This window comes from Ammospiza caudacuta, chromosome 10 (genome assembly GCF_027887145.1).
Source record: "Ammospiza caudacuta isolate bAmmCau1 chromosome 10, bAmmCau1.pri, whole genome shotgun sequence".
NCBI classification, from domain to species: Eukaryota; Metazoa; Chordata; class Aves; order Passeriformes; family Passerellidae; genus Ammospiza; species Ammospiza caudacuta.
The window spans coordinates 15400082-15419169 of record NC_080602.1 but is presented as its reverse complement, the minus strand read 5'-3'; the positions used below and the strand labels follow the sequence as shown (position 1 = coordinate 15419169).

Below are 19088 nucleotides of genomic sequence, written 5' to 3'. Positions count from 1 at the left end.
AGCAAGGTGGGTGTGAGCTTGTCTATATTTGGAGGAAGATGTGCCTTATCTGTGAAGAGATTTGCATTTTGTGTGACAGAGCTTGCTGCAGGCCTAGCTGATTCTCCCCGGGCTGCAGGAGCTTTGTGCACGGCTGCCGTGTAATGGCATGTAGACTGTAATTATGGATGCGCAGATTGATGTCACCGAGTCTGTGAAGATTCCTACGGGGACATTGTCTGCATCAGAAATGGGAGCTGGGAATTCAGATTTAACCCAGTGCTCTACTTGCAAAAAATTATGTCTGTTTTGCTGTTCATCCAAATTCAGCTTTTAACTGGCTCCGGTCTTTTGTGAGCAATCTGTGGGAATCCTGTTGGACTCACTTCTAAACTCTCATTGGAAATAGCTGATGTGGTATCTGAAAGGAACTAATTCACTGGCTCAGGTGCCTGCTACACCAGCATCCCAAATATTTCCCAAAAATCTACAGTTCTCATTATGACACACAATTCACTGCCTGATAAGCCTCACTGGTCATTGGTTGTCCTTAAAATTACCCCAACATTTCTTCCTTTCAAAAGCTGGCATTAATTAAGAAGACAGGGGTAGCTAGTTAGCAACCTTCCAACACCTAAGTGGAAGTTACCAAGAAAAGAGAGACAAAGCTCTTCACAGAAGAGTGTGGCAGAAAAATTAGACCCATAATTTGAAATGAACTTCCAGTGGGGCAAACCCCAGAATTACCTGGTCCAAGTTTATAATTAGGCTTGCTTTATGCAAGATGCTGGACTCAAAGGTAAGACCTCCAAAGTCCTTTTGAACTGTAAAGATGCTGTCATTCTGAAATAATTTTCTTCTGGGAAAAAAGGGATATGTTTAAGGAAATTTGGATTTTCAATAGTCTTAGCTTGTAACAGTATTCCAGCATCAGTAGATTCTATCCCCCCACTTGCTATGAGGGAAAAAATACAATAATTCATTTTTCTAAAAGGCCTCTTTTCATGTTAAACCAATATAAGTGCTAATTCTACAACCTACAATTCTACAATGTTTCACAGCTCCAGTGTGATAAACAGGACTGTTTATCAAGGCTGGAGGGAGTTTCTGTCAGGCCTGAGACAACACTAAAAATCTGGGTTTGGTGTTTTGCTGGAGTTACACCCCTGCTCCAGACTCATTTGTTCTCCTCCTCCACACCTCCCTTTGTTGGTAGTAGAACTGAACACGTGCATGTTTATAAGTTACACTGAGATGTGCTTTTTATGCTTTTCTAGCCTGGCTGGCTATGCAGCTGATACTACTCTGGGAAAATGTGTTAAGCAGGTCCCTTGTGGCTCTGTGAGAAGCAGAGCATCTCTGCCGACCTGACTGGGCTGGAATTGAAACACTTGGAGCATGAGACACTGAAGCCATTTCAGTGCAAACTGCTCTGCCTGCTGGTGAATGCTGCATCTGTTCTGGTGATGCAAACCAGGCCTCACCAGCACACGGCTGCTTTGTTTCTGCTTTTAATCAGCAAAAATTAGGACTGTCTAAACTTCTGCACTAGCCACTTAGCCACATAATATAAAGTACAAAATACAAAACAGAATCTAATTAATTGTTTATTCATGTTTTAACTTCAGTCTGAAATGAATACAAAACTGCTTGTAGGAAAAAAGTGCAAAATGTATTGGCTTATGAATTGATCCATGAAAGAATGTAAGTTTTTATCTGTAGCCCATTACATTAAGTTTTCTTCCATATGACACAAGTCTGAGAATGATCATGCCTTTGTCTAGTCACATTGCAAATCACTGGCTGATGAAACACATTTTTCTAAGCTTTGCAAGACAAGTTATTAGTGAACTGATCAAAAAATGTCTCAGCTGTACAAAGGCCACTCTAGTGTCATATCTATACTCAAACAAAATTTTTAAAGTTCAAAGCAAGCTCTTAGTTATGAAACCTAGTGAGACTAATTGATTTTTTTGGGGTGCATATTTATTTTTTCAGCTTACATCTGAAACATGTATATGCTGAAGTATCTCAGAAAAAGCAGCTTTCATGCACTCAGATACTCTTGCCAACACAAGACTTATAAAGTTAAAACCTACAATTTTCCATTACTTTGAAACTATAAAGTTTTATATCCAATATATCAAAATTAATTAGTATCTAAAGAATTAAAATATAAAGATGATATTGATTGTGTAGGAACTTAAGTTTAATTATTGTATTTACAGCTATATATACACCAAAGAACAAAAGTTTTGACAAGTGTGTGTGTATATGCATTAAAAAACCTCATTTGATCTTCAAGTCACTAAGACAGATAAAACCTCTCTGATAAGTAAAAGGAAACTTTCAGTTTGCCATGTTAACTGCAATGCAATACCTTTTGGAAAGGGAAAAATACATGCTTGAGTAACCTTTGTAGGCTTCTCTGCAAAATGGACTTCTGCCTACTCGGAGGTGGTCGCCTGTTGAGCAACGAACAGTGAAATGGGGACACTCTGTGGGGAAAGGAAAGAAATGCAATTTCTCACTCTTTCTGGATCATCATTTTGAGTCCTTTGCATATTCCTGTTCATTGTGGTCTGATGAAAAGAAGGGAAGCATTTAATTCCTGCACTTCACTGCTTACAAAATGGAAAATGAAAAAAAAGAGAAAAACCATAAACATTGTTGGCAAATGTAGCAAAAAAACTCCACAATGAAATCTCTTCTGCTATCCTAGGAGAGGAGATAACAAATTCATCTTCATTCCCTCTTTTGTTTATTGTGCCACTAAAGTAGGGAAGAACACAAGAACAGATAACTAAATATGCCTAAGTACACTGTGACCTAGTTACACTCACTCACCCATTGCATCTGAGAGGAGCCTCCCTAATCCCCAGGCTAAAATTCACATGAAATCCAGGATTTCAAGAAAAGAATGTAGAATTATTTAAAAGATATGCACTATCTGTCTGCAAACACCAAACTGGATTAAATTACTTGGCATGTATTATGTTTAGTGGGGACAATTCCAAATCAGAAATGTAGAGGCAGAGGTTTTAGGATGCTGTACAGCTGTTCCTCTGGGGATCCTGTCATTTTCTTATCTGCAACTGCAGGGCTGGGCTCCATGTTTTGGCCCAGTTGAGCTACAGAAAAGAAACAACACCATAAACTCTTAAAACCTTGTTGAATGCTAAACCAAGTTGCAGAGTGCTCCTATTAAGAGGCTGTTTCCAGCCATCCCTACTTGGGCTGAGACCTCTGAAGCCCAGGCTGTGGCACAGCCAGCACTGCTGGGTGCCAGGGTCCCACCCCTGGCCTGTGCCCAACAGCCCAGCATGGAGGTGACCTCTGGGCCTTTCCCAGCTCAGGTGAACTTCAGGGATTGTCAGCTGTGCTACCATGGCTTCTGACACACTGACCTCCCCCACTGATTTTTTCCTATCCTGCCTGCACCACAGAGATGGAGAGGGAGCTTATAAAAAATGAGAGTGCTTTCCTCTTTAATATAGCCATTTTTCTGTAAAGTGTTTTAAAAGCCAGAATTCTTCCTATTATGAACTAGGGGTTGTCTTGCTTTTGATTTATCAGAAGAATTTTAATTGAAATACTTAGAAACTCAAGCCTGGGGTTTGCTTATCCTTTGAAGCTGGGAAATCTCAGTCTCAAGGGATTCATTCTGCCTTGACTGTGGGTTTTGTGTAAAGCAAAGCCAGATTGTTTTATTTGGTAAAGCCCAAGCAAGCTGTTACTGACTTTTAAATATTCAGGACCTATTCCAAAGCAGGATGGTTGCTAACATGAATAATTTTAATGGAATTTTTTTATTGTTATTATTTTACAGTCTGTGCTGTAAACCATCTTATTTCCAACTTCAGTTGTATAACCTATCACAAGGAAGGCTATGAGCAAGTAGTTCAGTGGGATTGCTTTATGCTATTGTGTCTGTAAACTGCAAAAAGTGTGGAGGCAGCATAGACTGTCTGTCACCCACCTCCTGGTGATAGTTTTCAGCAAACCAGGGGGTTAATCTCCTAGACCAGCACACCAAACTGCAAATTGTAAAGAGGCTGTAGTGAGTTGCAGTGTGTGCAGCACTTTTCCTGCTTTCATGTGGTGCAATAGCCTGGCAGCCCAGCCAGAAATCTGAGGCTTTACTCATGAAAATCTTTTTTTCCCAGTGTATTGCTATGCAGATAAAAGGAAATCCAAAACCATTCTATTAACAGGAGCTCTGGGGAGTCCCCATTTTATTTCCAGCTAAAGTAGAATCCAGTGTTTTAGGCAGTGATTTAAAATGTCCCACAGAGTATAATAGGAAACATTATCTTCCAATTGCCCATAAAAATTTACTTTCACCCGTCAAAACCATGGATAATTATAGTATCCAGCACCCCCTGAACCCACCTGGAGTTTTGGTCAGCTTCCAGTGATGCTGGAGTCATCTCTCCAGAGAAACCCTGAGGAACTTGGGCCATTTGGCAGCACTGCCAGAAAACCATCTCAGCTGCTTCCTGCAGGGGCCCCAGAGCCACCAGGACGGGCAGGAGTCTCTCAGAGGTCAGAGCCCAGGCCTCTGGTGGCAGCCAGGGGGATCCTATGGACCAGGGATATCCATGAACAACACCTCTGTCACTGACCACAGCTGGATCCTGAGTTATTTCTATTTTCTGGATGTTTTAAAGGTGCTTTCCTGTGTGAATGGGATTTAAATTATGGGATTTAAATAAAGCTTATACTCCTATTTCAGCCAGAAACAACTTGATCTCTCCTTGTCAAATCTGAATGTGTTTACCTGGGGCTCTAACATGCAAGTATGTGAATAGAGAGGGGCTCAAATCCCATCTTCTTTGCTGTGTGGGGAGGAAAAGGTGAAGCCTCAATATATCAGTTATAGAAAGTGTAGGACCCTGCAACATGGACAGCAGCAACATCAGCACCTGCAGCTTCTCTCTTATTGACAGAGGATATGCTTTACTGCCCAGCAAGCAATGCTGAGCCATGACTGCAGAGGAAGGAAGAAGGGATGCACAGTGCCAACATGTATCAGAAATAAGATAAGGCACAGTTTAATCCTACAGGTAAAAAATCTTTATGCATCCCCAAACAGAAAACCCAACTGGATTTACTTGTATATATTCAGAGAAGTAACTTGAATAAATGAAAGGAAAGTAGAGGTATTTTTCATATATAACAAGATGTGAAGTCTGTCTTCAGGTGCAAAGGAGATTCTTAGCCCAGGCCTTCATACCCCAAGCTATTGATCCCTTTATTCAAAAACCAGACAAGCTCAGACTGTAGCTTGCTGTCCCTGATAAACTAAACAAAGCAGTGACAATGCTGTCACCTGAAGGAATGTGGCCATTCAGTACAGGTGGCCCACAGCACTCACCTGTCTGTAGCTCAGACATTCAGGTTGATGGCAGACTGCAGGCAGGGAGCACAGCATCAGATCCCAAACCAGGGCTGCTTCTAAGCTTTTCTTTGCAACAGTAACTCCTTGGAAGATGGAGCTCTACTGTTTAGTTATTGCTAATGAGAACAAGGATTCTGGACTGTAAAATGAACCTGGAACATAACTGGAAACTGCAGTTGGTTCCTGTTCTTACCTGGAGAAAGAGAAACATCTCAGGTGGATTGCACTGGTAGAGCACTGGTATCACTGCACAGTCCAAGACTGACTGTTTCCTAGTTATTTGAAATTGTTATCTTTTAAAATGTAATTTGTTTACTCTATTTAGGATTTATTCATTTTTTACAAATACTCTCTTAAAATACTTGATCATATTTTCAGCATTGGTCTGATTTTCTCAATTATCTCTCAATAACTATATTTCAGTGCTCCTATATTTGAACATAAGGAGTAAAGACTTTTGGATTATACTTGGTTTTATAAATAATCTCCACAGCTGGTGCTCTAAAACTCCCAGGGATAAATGTCATATAAGCTAGGAAGAAGTGGTCTATAAGCAGACTCTGCAGGTGGGAACAGCTGTGATTCATAAAGAAGCATGATGAGGCTTTTGGGATTTCCTTTGTCTTCTGAGAATTCAAAAGGAAAGAGACTTCATGGTTCTGCTGCAGAATTCAGGCATCCCAAGTGATCAGCAGGAGACACTGACAAAGCAGAGAAGCTCTGACTGCCAGGGGTGTTCAGTGTGCTCTCTCTTGGGGGCACCCAGCAGTGACAGGGCCCATGCTCTTACGGGTCAGAATAAGAAGTAAATGTATTCAAAATGTATTTCCTGGACATGGAAAAAAGTTAGCAGACATTTATTTCAAATCTTCAGTTCCCAATATGGTGATTTCAAAGCTTCAAAATACCTGTGGATATCTTCCCTCCTCCATTAAGTATCCAGTGCCAGCAAAGAATTCACATCTTTTAGGGAACAACACAGACAAAAACTGAAGTCAAACCTACCACGTATTGCAAGATTCCACTTCCACTGATGTTTTTAGTCTCCCTAGAGACCCTGTAAATGACAGCAGTAATTTCTGTGCTTTCATTTCCAGTAGTTTGCATGGGCACCACTATTCTAAACTCAGCTCTGAACTGCCCAGCCAAGTTCTCGTTGCTCTCAGGTGCCAATCAGTGACCAGGCTGCCAGAACAGAAGGCACTGAATCCCTCCAGAACACAACTTCCTCACTAACTGAACTTGACTGACTTCCATCTGGCATGCAGTCCTTTGTCAGGGCAGCACTTTGCCTCCTGACCAACAGCAGCTGCATTTTCAGTCTTGTCATACACTGGACATGGGGTTCCACAGGTGTAAATGTGCTGGGGAAACTCAGCAGTGCAGCTTTGTCAGCAGCTGGAGAACAGCTGCACTGAGAACCACCTGTTTCACACCCCATCAAAATAAAGCAGAACAGAGACCTTGCATGGGTGTTCAGCAGTGGGACAGAGATTTAGGTGGGAAACAATTCCAGGTACATAAGTGATACATGAATACATGGTTGGGCAAGTACTATGAAATTCAATTATAAGTTCAGTTTAATGTCTACCTCTTTTATGACTTCAAGTGCCAACAATACCCTATCTGCTCAGCCTGAAATGAGGTGCTGCAGTTTTTATCTTCCTTGTTTTGAGCCACTCCTCAGAGACACTGAAAATAAAATATCAAGTAACACCTTTACTAAGGAAAACTTTTATTTCAACTGTGCAATCAATCAGTATTTAGACAGCAGTTTCATAAACATTTGGCATTTAAACTTCTATTATTTTTTGGCATGACCTTGGGGTAGTATATAAACAACCCTGGAGGGGAAAAATGAACCAACACACTAGGTAACATTTACTAGAATGCTAGAAAAAGAAAAACAAATCCACATTATTAAACAAAATAGTTTTTAAAAGACATTAAAAAGTTACATTCAAATCAGGGCAAACATTAGCTTCCCTCATGCAATGGAATTCATGGAGCTGATCCCCTGAGACAAATATAAAATTAATACAATTCAGCTCCATCCTCCATTAGCCAGTCAGCCATTGCTGCCCTTGGAAGAAAATGGCACACAGAGTGAAAGGATCCAGACCACCACAATGTCAGATACACACCTGGCTCCTACACTGGCAAGTCATTCACAACTTAAAAAAAAAAAAAAATCAAAAAGCAACATTTGTATAAATCAGTTTTTCATATACAGTTAGTCTTCACTGAAAACACACCAGGCAGATGCAATGTGAGTATATGCAACCATCAAAAGCTGAAAACTTCTTTTATTGAAGGAGCCCTATGGAACCAGAGGGCCCAACACAGCAAAACCTTAAGCATGTTTTTATATCCCTTTCGAGTCAGTCTGGAGTGGGCTCAGCATAACTCCAGAGGAATTTCAAAGAAATGAACATACATTTGAGCCAAGCTGAATTTGTGTTCTTTTCTCTCTTAACAGAAAGTGATCTGGACTGGTATTGAAGAACTGTGGTTTCTGAAACACATGTTCCAAAATGCTACACAGAGTTATTGTAGGAAGGTGCTCAGTATTTCCTGCAGACAGGAATCCCTCTGCTCTAAGGCTGCCTGCCATTAGCACAGCTGCAGCAACTGGCAAGGTGAGACAATTGCTCAAGCTAAGAACTACCACTTCAGCCAATTACTAAGTGTAATTCTGCTTTTAATTTTATGGGAATAATGTCAGTTAATTGATTTCTGTGAAATACCACCAGCATTACACCTGGGCAGCTCTCTCTGGTTGCCATGAATGGGATTTTGGGCTAAACATGGAGTGCCCTGCAAAACCTACCAATGTTCCCCATGTTAGGAGATGGAATTTTCCCTGCATGAACTTCACTAAATGAGCAAAAATTCATAAAATGAACAAAAGCTCAGAATTTGCTCAGAGGAACATTTTACTGAGGGCCAGCAGTAGCTCTGCTTGTGTACACCCAGGCTGCAGCAAATGAGAGGTCATTCAAGTTGACTTGATTTGCAATGAAAAAGAGGTAAACTGACTTGAAATATTCAGTGTTTACTACAGGCTAATACTGGATTCATGGAGAGCTCTAACACTTCTGTCCTTTTAAAATAATAGTACTGTGAAAATTTAAAAAACAAACAGAAGCTTATTTCGTTTGTCCAGACTATGCAAACTGAAATACAAATTAATTCTCCCATTGGCTTAAAAAGAAACAGGATGAGGACCCTGATTTGAATAAGACAAACAAGATGAAGCTCATATCAAAAGTTTGGGATTAAACCCAGAGAAGGAATGAACTATAAGAATAATGAAAAACAGGCAAAGCAATCTTTTGACACTATTTTCTGTTAAAAATATCATCAGTTACACAAGTATAGCTGTGGGCAGACTGAGCATTTAGTTTTGACTCCAGGCACTGAAGGGCAAATCCTCTCTGACAAACACTGTCACCATGGTAAGTCAGTTTTGAGGTTCTCTCTGTAAGTTTGGATGCTTTTCAAGTCACATCAACAGTAACATTTTTGCCTTTTTTTTTAAACACAAGGGTTGCACATATACTCATTGCACCTGCCATGGCCCCTTAGTTCTTACAACACTTAAACAAAATCAATTCACATAGTGTAACACTAAATTCCACATTTATGTTCATCTTCCAGAACATATTTAGCAAAATTCATAATTAAGAAATTATATTTTTTTCTCCAGGACCCAGTTTCTACAGACATAACCTAGAAGAAAAACCTGGAAAACCTGAAACCAGTCTGCCTGCTGTGTTCTGCCAGCTCTTTCTAGGCAAATGGAATGAACAAAGGGAAAAACTCATTCCCTTAGACAGCCATGAGTATAGACTTTGAAAAAAATTATCATCTGTAAGATCATATTTATAATTACATGCATTGCCTTCAAGGCTATAAAGCATTCAAACTTTTTAATTTTGCACTGTTACAATTATAATTCTGCTATTAAATTCAATAGAGACATTATCAATTTCTACAGTTTTTCTGGATACTCCTTACCTTACCTTATTGGTGTTTTCAATCATAAGACAAATTTTCTCTCACAAAATCTTGTGATACATTAGTACTAGGCCATGAATTTTGAGGAGAGGATTTTTGTTCTGTAGAGATCATGACTGTGCCAAAGGGAAGCACATGAATGTAGACTGGGTTCTGGAGAAATGTTTTATATTTGGTTAACATAAAAATAAAGAAAAAGACAGAATAATTAATGCCTAACTAAGCTTTCCTATACGCTGAGGTAACCTTAAATATCTTTGGTTTTCTTTATTTGCTGATAAGAAGTACCTTGATAAAGCATTAAGTGATGAATCCAGCTCTGGACGTGCTGCTCTCTAATACACTGAGTATTTCCAACTCTTTGGCTATTGAACTTCAAGCATCTGTATCAGATTGGCAGATTTTATTTGAAGCCTGTTTCTCTCAGATTATCCATAGGTTAAACTACAGAATGAGTCTTTGGAAGGAAGAGTTTAGGATTTATGTATTTACCTGTAACTAGGATCATTAAATTATACCCCACTGCCAGTACTTACAGCAAACAAGTCTTTGGAGAAGCAGTTACCATCTGCATATCAGCTCTTTCTGAATGCAACTAACACAAGAGGCTACTCTGAAAGATGAAGTGTGAAACTTCATGCTACAGTTACACATTCTTACTCTAGTTTTGATTAATTCACACTCTACCTAACTAAAAACAGTACTCTGCTGTACACTACACGTTCTGCCTGACAAGACCGAAAATAAATCTTTGGTGAAAAGTTTTCTTTTTCTTCAGCAAGTAGTAAAAAAACTGTTTAAAAATATTTTTCTTAATACTGTACTGTTCATCAACTACAAGCTGGAGAAAAAAATTACACTTGGAATTCTTTGGAGATATCTGCTGGCATTTTAATTTTCTTTAAAGGCTCTTGTAACAACAAGGTAGTTAAAATTGTTGAATACAACTCACCTATGCAATCGGCTACTACAATCAAGAAGTCCTATTGGGTTTTGTTAGTAACTACTTATACAATAAAATGTATTCAGCTCTTCAAACCTATAGCATTTTAACTATTCAATTCCTTTTGGATAATATGTGGCTTCCTTCTCCTCCACAGAAAAGTCTTTGGTACAAGATCATTCTTCATTGGTGAGTGTGTACTGTGTGCTGCAGCACTGGCAACAGCTCCAGGGGAAAGAACTCCAGGAACCAGAGCCCAATCCCTCAGCACAATCCAACCATGAGAGTAGGGCTTAGCCACAACTTCTGACCACCTACTGATACTGAGGAGCAACACAGGAGCCAGCCTGGCACACCTGGAGGTGACATCTCAGCCCCAGTACCGTCAGTGGGAGTTCTGACAGACTTTAATAGAGCCAGGAGTCCCTATGGTTGATTTCTCACAACATTATATTTTAAACAATTTTTTAAAGTAAAAACATATGCCTAATTTTTTTTTTTCTTTTCCTTTCTTACTTTTTTTTTAAAGTAGAATAGGGAAAGAGGAGGAGTGAGAAGAGGACTGGATATAGATACAGGTAAGTTTATAACATTGGATGATTCCAGCCTCCTCCCTGTCTCTTGCTCTCTCCTATTAAAACACAAAATGATACCCTGTCAGTTTGCTCCACGTTTCCGTGAGGCAGCTTAAAAGTAACAAACTGTTCCCTGAGTACAGGAAAAAACAACAACAACAAAATCCAAAAAAACACTAGAATCATTTTTAAAGGAGGTAGTATAAAACAGGAATTGCATGGGTTCAAGGCAGTAGCAGTACTCACCTCTTTCAACAGACTCTTCAACTAAAGCTCTGGCTTTTTTATTTCTCATGGTAGCCTAATCAGAGTGTTAGATTGGCATATAGGTAAAGTCACTCCCTGAGCTAAAATTCCTGGCTAATAGCACACTAAGTGAAGGCAAGGAGCAGGTTTGCATCCTAACAGTTCTGAGATGTACTACAATGCTAGCACTGCTTATCAGCACTCAAGATGGGTAAAAATGAATTATAAACTCATGTTACAGCTTATTTAAAATATCTAAGAAGCATTTAAGGCATCTTTCTGTACTCCAAAGGAACTTTATGAATGCTAAAAAGGAATAAGGCAAATCAGTAATTTCATAATATATAATGCAAGGCACTACTGCTAAGAAGTACTGTGATACTGGAATACTCACTGTTTTTATCTATTCCATAACTCTCAGGCAAAGCCAAGCTGTTTGAAAATGCTGAGTACTTCTTCATTTTGCTATGATTTTTAGCCTTTACTGTGAATACAGGGACAATATCTGTCACCCTGGGGAATCCAGCATGTCCCAGAGCCCCAGGGATACAGCACATATGCTGTCAGCAGCTGCTGGCACAGGGTTCTGAGGAAAGGCACTGTCCTAGGCTTACTGAGGGTCTAAGAAATCAAGAGGTACAAAAGATTTCATGTGGCTGTATATGTGGAAGTCCCAGTTCTCCCAGTTTTTAACATACTCTGTGTCAACCACATGAAATCATAACATTTTATACTCTGAGGTTTCCTTCTTTTTAAAGACAGAGCTTCAGCTAAACAATCTTGTCCACCAACCTATACAACTCCCTGATCACTGAGTACACACACACACACACACACTCTCTCTACACACCACTTGGGGCAAGGAAATGAAAACAAAAACCCCCAAAATAAAACAACACTACTAGGAAGTATCATCAGTTCCATAGCTGAGACCAACTAGAACACAAATGAGGTAAAGCAGTCATCATTCAGAGTTCACCTCTCGGCAAACTGAGGTAGATAGTCAGCAAAAGGGCCAACAGCCTTCCCTTTGCTCCAGTGACACATTTTTAACCTTCGGCAGAAATCTTCACTCCTTTCACATTTTTTGACCGCCGAACATTCAAAATGAGTGAGCTTTTAAAAAACAAACCAAAACATAGAAAAAAACCCCAAACCCAACATTCAACAGAGCCATGGATCACCTGCTAGGTCAGCCAGGCTTTCCACAGCGCACCTTTGGCTCCCTGTTCATTGTCCTTCGAACAGACCCAGCTGCGGCCGCGGGGCTCAGTCGGGCCCGGCGGGGAGGCCCTGCCCAGCCCGGGGGGCTCTGCCGCCCTGAGGGCTGCCCGCGGCCGAGTCCCGGCTGGCCAGAGGGCTGCTACCACCCACGGGGGACAGGTGAATCTCATCGTTGGATTCGTGAGAAAACCTGCCGGAGTCGCCGGTCTCGTGGCTGCCCTCGCTGTTGGCCGAGTGCTCCGTGTCGGCTGCAGCGCCGAAGGGCCCCGGGAAGCTCGGCTGAGGGCCCGGGGAGCCGGGGGAGCCGGCCCGGCCCAGCAGCACGGCGGGGCACGGCTGGTACAGACACACGAACCTCCGCTGCGGCTGCACAAGAGCACAGAGAACACAGCCTCAGAAAAACTCAGCCATAACTGGGATTTTTTACTGCATTTCCTGGCTTCTATTCCACCAGAATGCTTCTCTCAGGGCTTTCCTAGAGCAGTTTAAAAATAATCAATCTCAAGTCTTGCTCATACTTTTCTCTTCCACAGTAGATGAAATAATCCTTCTAGATAAGCATGGCTAATAAAAAATTATTTCACTGGAGAGTATTTTATAAACACACTTCGTAGAGCTCCCTCCCATCCCCTCATGCATATTGTTTAAGCATTACTCCTTAGGCAATAGCAAATATTTTTCATATAGAGGCATCAGAAATAAACAGCTGTTTGTAGAAATATTTTTCAATATGATTTTACAAAATGGATATCAAGGCTTTCTAATTCTTAAACACACAGGAGCACAATACAAGTTAAAATGCAATGAAGAATGGTTATATGCTCCATAGGTATGAATTTGCATAGTAATGTTCCAGATTTGGTTTAACACTTCAGTTTTAAACTGCTCTTTTTTCTCAGCCAAATAACAAATATGTCCAGACCAACAATATCAGAAGCCAGACAGTTCTATTCAGGTTCTCAGTTTTCTCAGTACTTTCCCTTCTTTGTTTCTCTTCAGCCAAAAAAAAAAATAGCTGCCAGAGTAGGAAAGGATTCTTTCTATTTTAGTATCATTTTTGTTTTGTAAATAAATATTTAATTTGTGTTTATGTTTATACAGAGTCTCTGCAGAAGTAGTTCATGGAATGCAAAGTACACAGAAATCTTTCTGCTCACAGATACAAAGGCAGAGGCAAGTAAGCCATCAGTTAACAGTAGAGTTACAGTGTCTGCCTACTGTAGAGAGTCACAGTGTCCTGACAACAATATCTGTCAGAAAATGGAATTTCTGTAAGACTGTACTATGGTGAGATAAAACATCATCAACCTCACCCAACTGAAACTGTCCAATTAATACTAAGACCACTAAATATGTTTTCCCATAACCAGAAAACTATGTATCTTCCTTTGCAAAGAGGGTATTACAGTAAAGATTGTGCCTCTCTGCCCATTAGAGCAATTACCTCTTCAGTCTTTGCCTTCTTAGCATCTTGGAAGAACAACCACCTTTTCTTGCCATTAGTCTTTGTGACAGGCCCATAGCTGTTAATAATCAGATCAGATCCTCCCTACAACAGAGGAAAATGCAGACATTTATTTTAATAAAATAAATTTCTAAGACTTGAAAATATTTTTCTATTCCTACCAACTGGTTCCATACTGAAAATGAAGACAAATGAAACCTCAGTAGTGAGTCACATTTTTGTGGTCTGGTACACCTCTGCTCAAGACAAGTCAAGAAGAGATCCACTAAATCAGGCAAGCTTTCTGTCCAGACCCAAAGCTGCAGGACTGCAGGCACACAGCAAAATATTCCAGCTCCTGCTCTAGTTCTTAGAATGAGGCCATTCCTGGGCAGTGTCTGTGCCTCTGCTGGCTCCATTTCCATGTCTCAGCTCTCACACACCTCCTCAGGGAGCAGCTGTATTCCAGTTTGCAGTGTGAACAGAACAGAGCAGAGTACATGTGGAAGGAAGGCCACTGTGGTGGTGCCACACTGCACTCCTGGACTGAAGGTTCTGCACATCCATGGGTACATTCTGCCATCCAGGCCAATTGATAATGTGACTGAGCATGAGTTTATAAACTGCAACATTGTCTTATCAGTAAATATAGGGAAAAGTAATACTTTTCTGAACACCTGTTTAGTGCCATAGTTGACTCTCACTTTTCTCCGGGGACCAGCAGAGGCCACAGAGCAGTCTGTGGAGCCTTTATCCTTTGAAGCTGTGCCAGGGCCAAACTCTGCTACCTGCAGAGTACAGCTGAAGACAAGTGTACTCAACCACATCTTCAGCTGACCTTGCAGACAAGTCTTGAAAATTTGAGCCTGGATTGCCAACTTTGTGCTTGTCCCATTAATAAAACAGCCTCCTGGAGGTTCATAGGATATATATTTTACTTTTGATAAGGACTCTGATATAATAACAATGAATTCTAAAGAAAGATTTCTGACTTGGGAATTAGCAAAACTCACAGTACCTTAGCATCAATGAAGCTGTTACCCACTATCATTGGCAATAAGGATTCTTCATTCTCTGCAATTCCTTCAATATTCTTCTCCAGCTCATTAGGGCTGGGTAATGAGATGCTGGTATGTGACAGCTGGTCAGTGCTCTGCTGCACAGCCTTAGGAGCAGATGCTTTCCTACACAATGTTAAGGAGGAATAAAATTGACCCACAGGAATACAATACAAAAAAAATCAAGGATAAACTTCAAAGCTCTTATTAATCAAGTAATCCTGGTATATTCTTGGCATTTACGTTTTGTTATACGATACTCCTCACTCACATGGAATTTAAATGTTATTGCTTGTGATAAAAATAACATCTGCTTCCAGTTAATCATACACAGTAGGCTACAAGCTTGTGTGCAGACAGGAATTGTCATGATTAGTAATATTACTTGGAGGAAGTAACCACTAATGACATTAAGACCTTTCTACCATACTACACAGAGCTGTCTCCCAATCCATATTTTTTCCTGCATGTAAGCTAAAAAGCTCTTGTTACTGGAAAACACTCTCAGTGAGTTTTTTAATTTATTATTTCAAGTGACTTATATTTGCCCTGATCCCAAATTTTTGGGCAGTCATTGGCCAGTTTATACCCTTTAGCAGCTGATGACAGACATAGATGGTGACTTGCACCACTGCAAAGAAACTGCATCATGGATCTGCTTTAAAATCTGCATCTCCTTTATGTGAGAGTTCCTCTTGTCCAGCAGCACCAGGGGGGCTAAAGCCTTGCCAGCCAGGTGTGGGCAGGCTGGAGGGCTCAGCAGGAGGAGCAGATAATGAACAAACAGCAGCATGCTCCTCTGACCCAAACTGGGGGTTCAGCTGCAAACATGCCTCATACTGAGCTGTCAAAGCACCAGCACTCTGTGGGCTCTTCCTCCTTTTCAATGGAGAAGGGGCTCAGGCAGAGTAGGAAGAGCCAACAAAATGCTTTGTTTCCAACACTGGTAGAAACAGGTGAAGAGACAGAGTACTTCAGAGAACTCTTGGAGGAGAAGGCATGTCCAAGAGTGAGTGCAATGAAAAAGAGCTCAGTCTTTGAGAACAAGAACATACCTGGCTTTACTGCGATAAATTAAGATCAGGATGCAGATAAGGATGCAGGTCAAGGCTATGCAAACCCCAACAACAATGCCAGTCATTGATTTCTGGTCCAGATGGTAATAGTCAGAATAAGCTGTATCAAAAAGGAACACAGAAAGGCTCAGTAAATAAGAAGAGTTAACCCCTGCTCCCTGTCAGGAAATTAATATGGTTACAGTTACAACCACAGAGACAAATGCTTCCTTCTAATGAGATTTCCAGGCCCTCTCTGTCATACATTTTTTATATTTTTGAAAAAAAAGCTTGTAGACCAGAGGAGTGCCTGGTCAGTGCAGTCCTGGGAGGAGAGGAAGAGGACAGACCCAGAGCTACTGGTACAGATAAAAGACTTAAAGGAAATGCCTTAGAGGACTGGCTGCAAAGTTACTGATGTAATATTCAAACCAGTTACGTATTCTCACTTGAAAAGCAAACTTTCCATTTCTGAGCAAGAGAATTAGACCAGTTCTGAGTTGAACTGAGAGAAAAATTCCAAAATTGTTTCATTTAGAAGAAGAAAATGCTACACTGTTAGGACGGTCTCACATAGAACAGTTTACCCAGAAAGAGGTCCCAGCTAAAACAAACAGGGATCTTTTCTCCCCAGTACTTGTGACAGAGCAATCAAAACATTGCTCCTGACCTGTGGAATCTCCAGAATCCAAACGTTTGGGTCTCTGGTTAGACTCTGGTGTCTCCTTTGGCAGGACAGCAAATTCCACTGCATTAGAGAAGGGTCCCTCTCCCACTTCATTGGAGGCTGCTATTTTAACCAAGTAGATGTTTCCTGCTACAAGGTTTTCCAGTAAAGCCATGGTCATTGCGCCTGGGAAAAGATACAAGAAACAGTTCCAGTTTGACAAAATTTTAGGGAAAGACTCAGATTTAGACATTGGGACCTACACTTTTTTCCCAATAGCACCTCTAAATCTTGCTTGAGGATTGTGATCACTTTGATATGTTCTATCCTGCATACACAAGATACAGAATGAACACTGGATTTGCCTTCTCCTCCCTGGTTTCCTTTCTCTCCATTCTATTTGAACACAGGATACTGTGAAGTGCCAGTATAGTTCAAAACCAAGATTCAAGTACAGGCTGTGGCACACACCACACCAACCCTAAATCTAGCACAGCCTTTATATTGTGATCCCATCTGCAAGGAGATGCACCCAGCATTAACCAGACTCAGGGAGAGAAACCAGAACCTCTCTCATACAGAGCACGTGTGCCTCTCCTCCACCTACTGTACCATGAATGTGAATGAAAATTGACAACAGAATCAATAACAAATAGAATCAATAACAATAGAATCAATAACAATAACAAAAGAATCCAGGTTCAGTTTATCAAATTTCAGGTCTAGTTAAATGAACAGGAAGCTCTGCAAAAGCACCTTATACCATGACTTTAAAATAAAATTAAACCCTATTTAGACCTGTGTAGGCTTCCTTGATCTGTGCATCTAAGCTGTGCTACTAAGAATATTACAGAAAATGACTTTTTCGTATGCTAGGGATTCATTTCTTAAAGTCCCTGAAGGCAGGAAAAAAGATTAAGAAACATAAATAGGATTCACTAGCATTGTCCTTAGACAGGCAAAACTTCCAACAAAGTCAATGAGAGCTTTGCCTGCCCAGGGACTGCAACTACTGCTTAGAATTCCAATTCATTTCTAAAATGCCTGTGTTTCTTGCTACCACAGAAATATGCTGCTTTTATTTCCCTGCAGTGGCAGTTACAGCACTAAATCTATCTCTTTGCTTTCACATATTCCATTTACTTTCTCAGACTGAAGTCAAAATTTTAACTTTTTTAATCAGTTTGAGAAGTCAAAATTTATAGTATCATGGGAGCCTATAAAATGCAAGGTTGTTTTGTTGACAGAAAAGATTATACATTTGGCAAAAAGGAAGCTACTTCAAAAGCTGTTTCAGTTCTTCCATAAAAAAAAAAACCCATTAGCTGAAAGCATTTGAAGTAAAATGTGAGGTATCTGTAACCAAAGGAGCTGTAATATTTAGCACCAGCAAGGGTGAGAGGTCACATTTCAATATCACAGGCTCCTTGCCACCAGCTCCTTTCCAATCTGCTGCATTGCTAAAGCAAGGGAGCACTTGGTACTGATTTACTGCACACCAAGTGTGCAAGGGCTGTAACTTCTGATCCACTTGAAGAGAGCTAGGGAAGAAGGGGGAGGTGGCTGGAACATAACTCACATCATCAATCAGCACCAAAATGCAGTTATATTTTCTGTTTTGCCAGGCCTAACACAAGCTCAGTCAAATTAGGGGGTGGACTGGGAGAAAATTTCCTGCATAAACTAAAGACCATGCTAAGAATTTCCTAAGTGGCAGGGTTGGTTTGGTGGGGTTTTTTAATATTTTTTTTTATTTGAGGGGATTTCTCTGGAGGAGTCAGAATGGAATGGAGTCAAGATTTCACAAATCTTCTGCAGAACAAGTTTAGCATCAGACAAAAGATTTTTATTGCATAGGGTTAACTGATCTAATCAGAATAAATCCATTAAAAAACCCAAACCCTGCTTCTACCTCAAATTACCTGTGGAAGGACTGTCACAGGACTGATCAGGGTATGTGCCCAATTTTATCTCTACATACTAATTTCCTTTCACAGACCTTTTCATCTAAATTTTAACTAAGACCATAACAGATTGTCCTAGTGTGACAAGATGCCTGAATTCCACACCATGCCTCAAACCCCAATATATCTGTCAAAATGTAAAATTTGTGGCTCCAACATTGATGGACACAGTAATACACTGAGATTTATAGCTCTCCATTTGCTCATTCCCTCCAACACTCTCAGTATGGGAACACATGAAAATGTTTACTGTTATTGCCATGCTGCCATCGAAATCTCTGGTGAAATACTATCAGAGATGCTGTTCAGTTTCACAGGCATGACTGGGCTGAACAATGCATCTGAAACCAATTCAGCCACTTTGCTGCATGCAGCAAATACAGTGTATCATCAACAGAATGACAAGATTTAGTCTTCAAATATGAGCCCTCTGTGAATTTAAATCTGCTGGGGTTTTTATTGAGTAAAAAATAACAGTAAATTTGTCCTTTAATATAACAATATCACTGTTT

At 40.4% G+C, this 19088-nt stretch overlaps 1 protein-coding gene across 1 annotated transcript in view; it reads right to left on the bottom strand.

The window, feature by feature from the left end:
• Nucleotides 1-12433: 12433 nt before the first annotated feature.
• Nucleotides 12434-19088, bottom strand: part of PRTG (protogenin) — a 73370-nt gene continuing 66715 nt past the window's right edge. Inside the window, exons 16-20 of the mRNA XM_058811085.1 lie at nt 16616-16798; nt 15946-16066; nt 14851-15016; nt 13833-13937; nt 12434-12754 (exon numbers count right to left, since the gene is read on the bottom strand). Coding sequence (XP_058667068.1) covers nt 12434-12754; nt 13833-13937; nt 14851-15016; nt 15946-16066; nt 16616-16798 — 896 coding nt within the window. The remainder of the gene's footprint in view (nt 12755-13832; nt 13938-14850; nt 15017-15945; nt 16067-16615; nt 16799-19088) is intronic.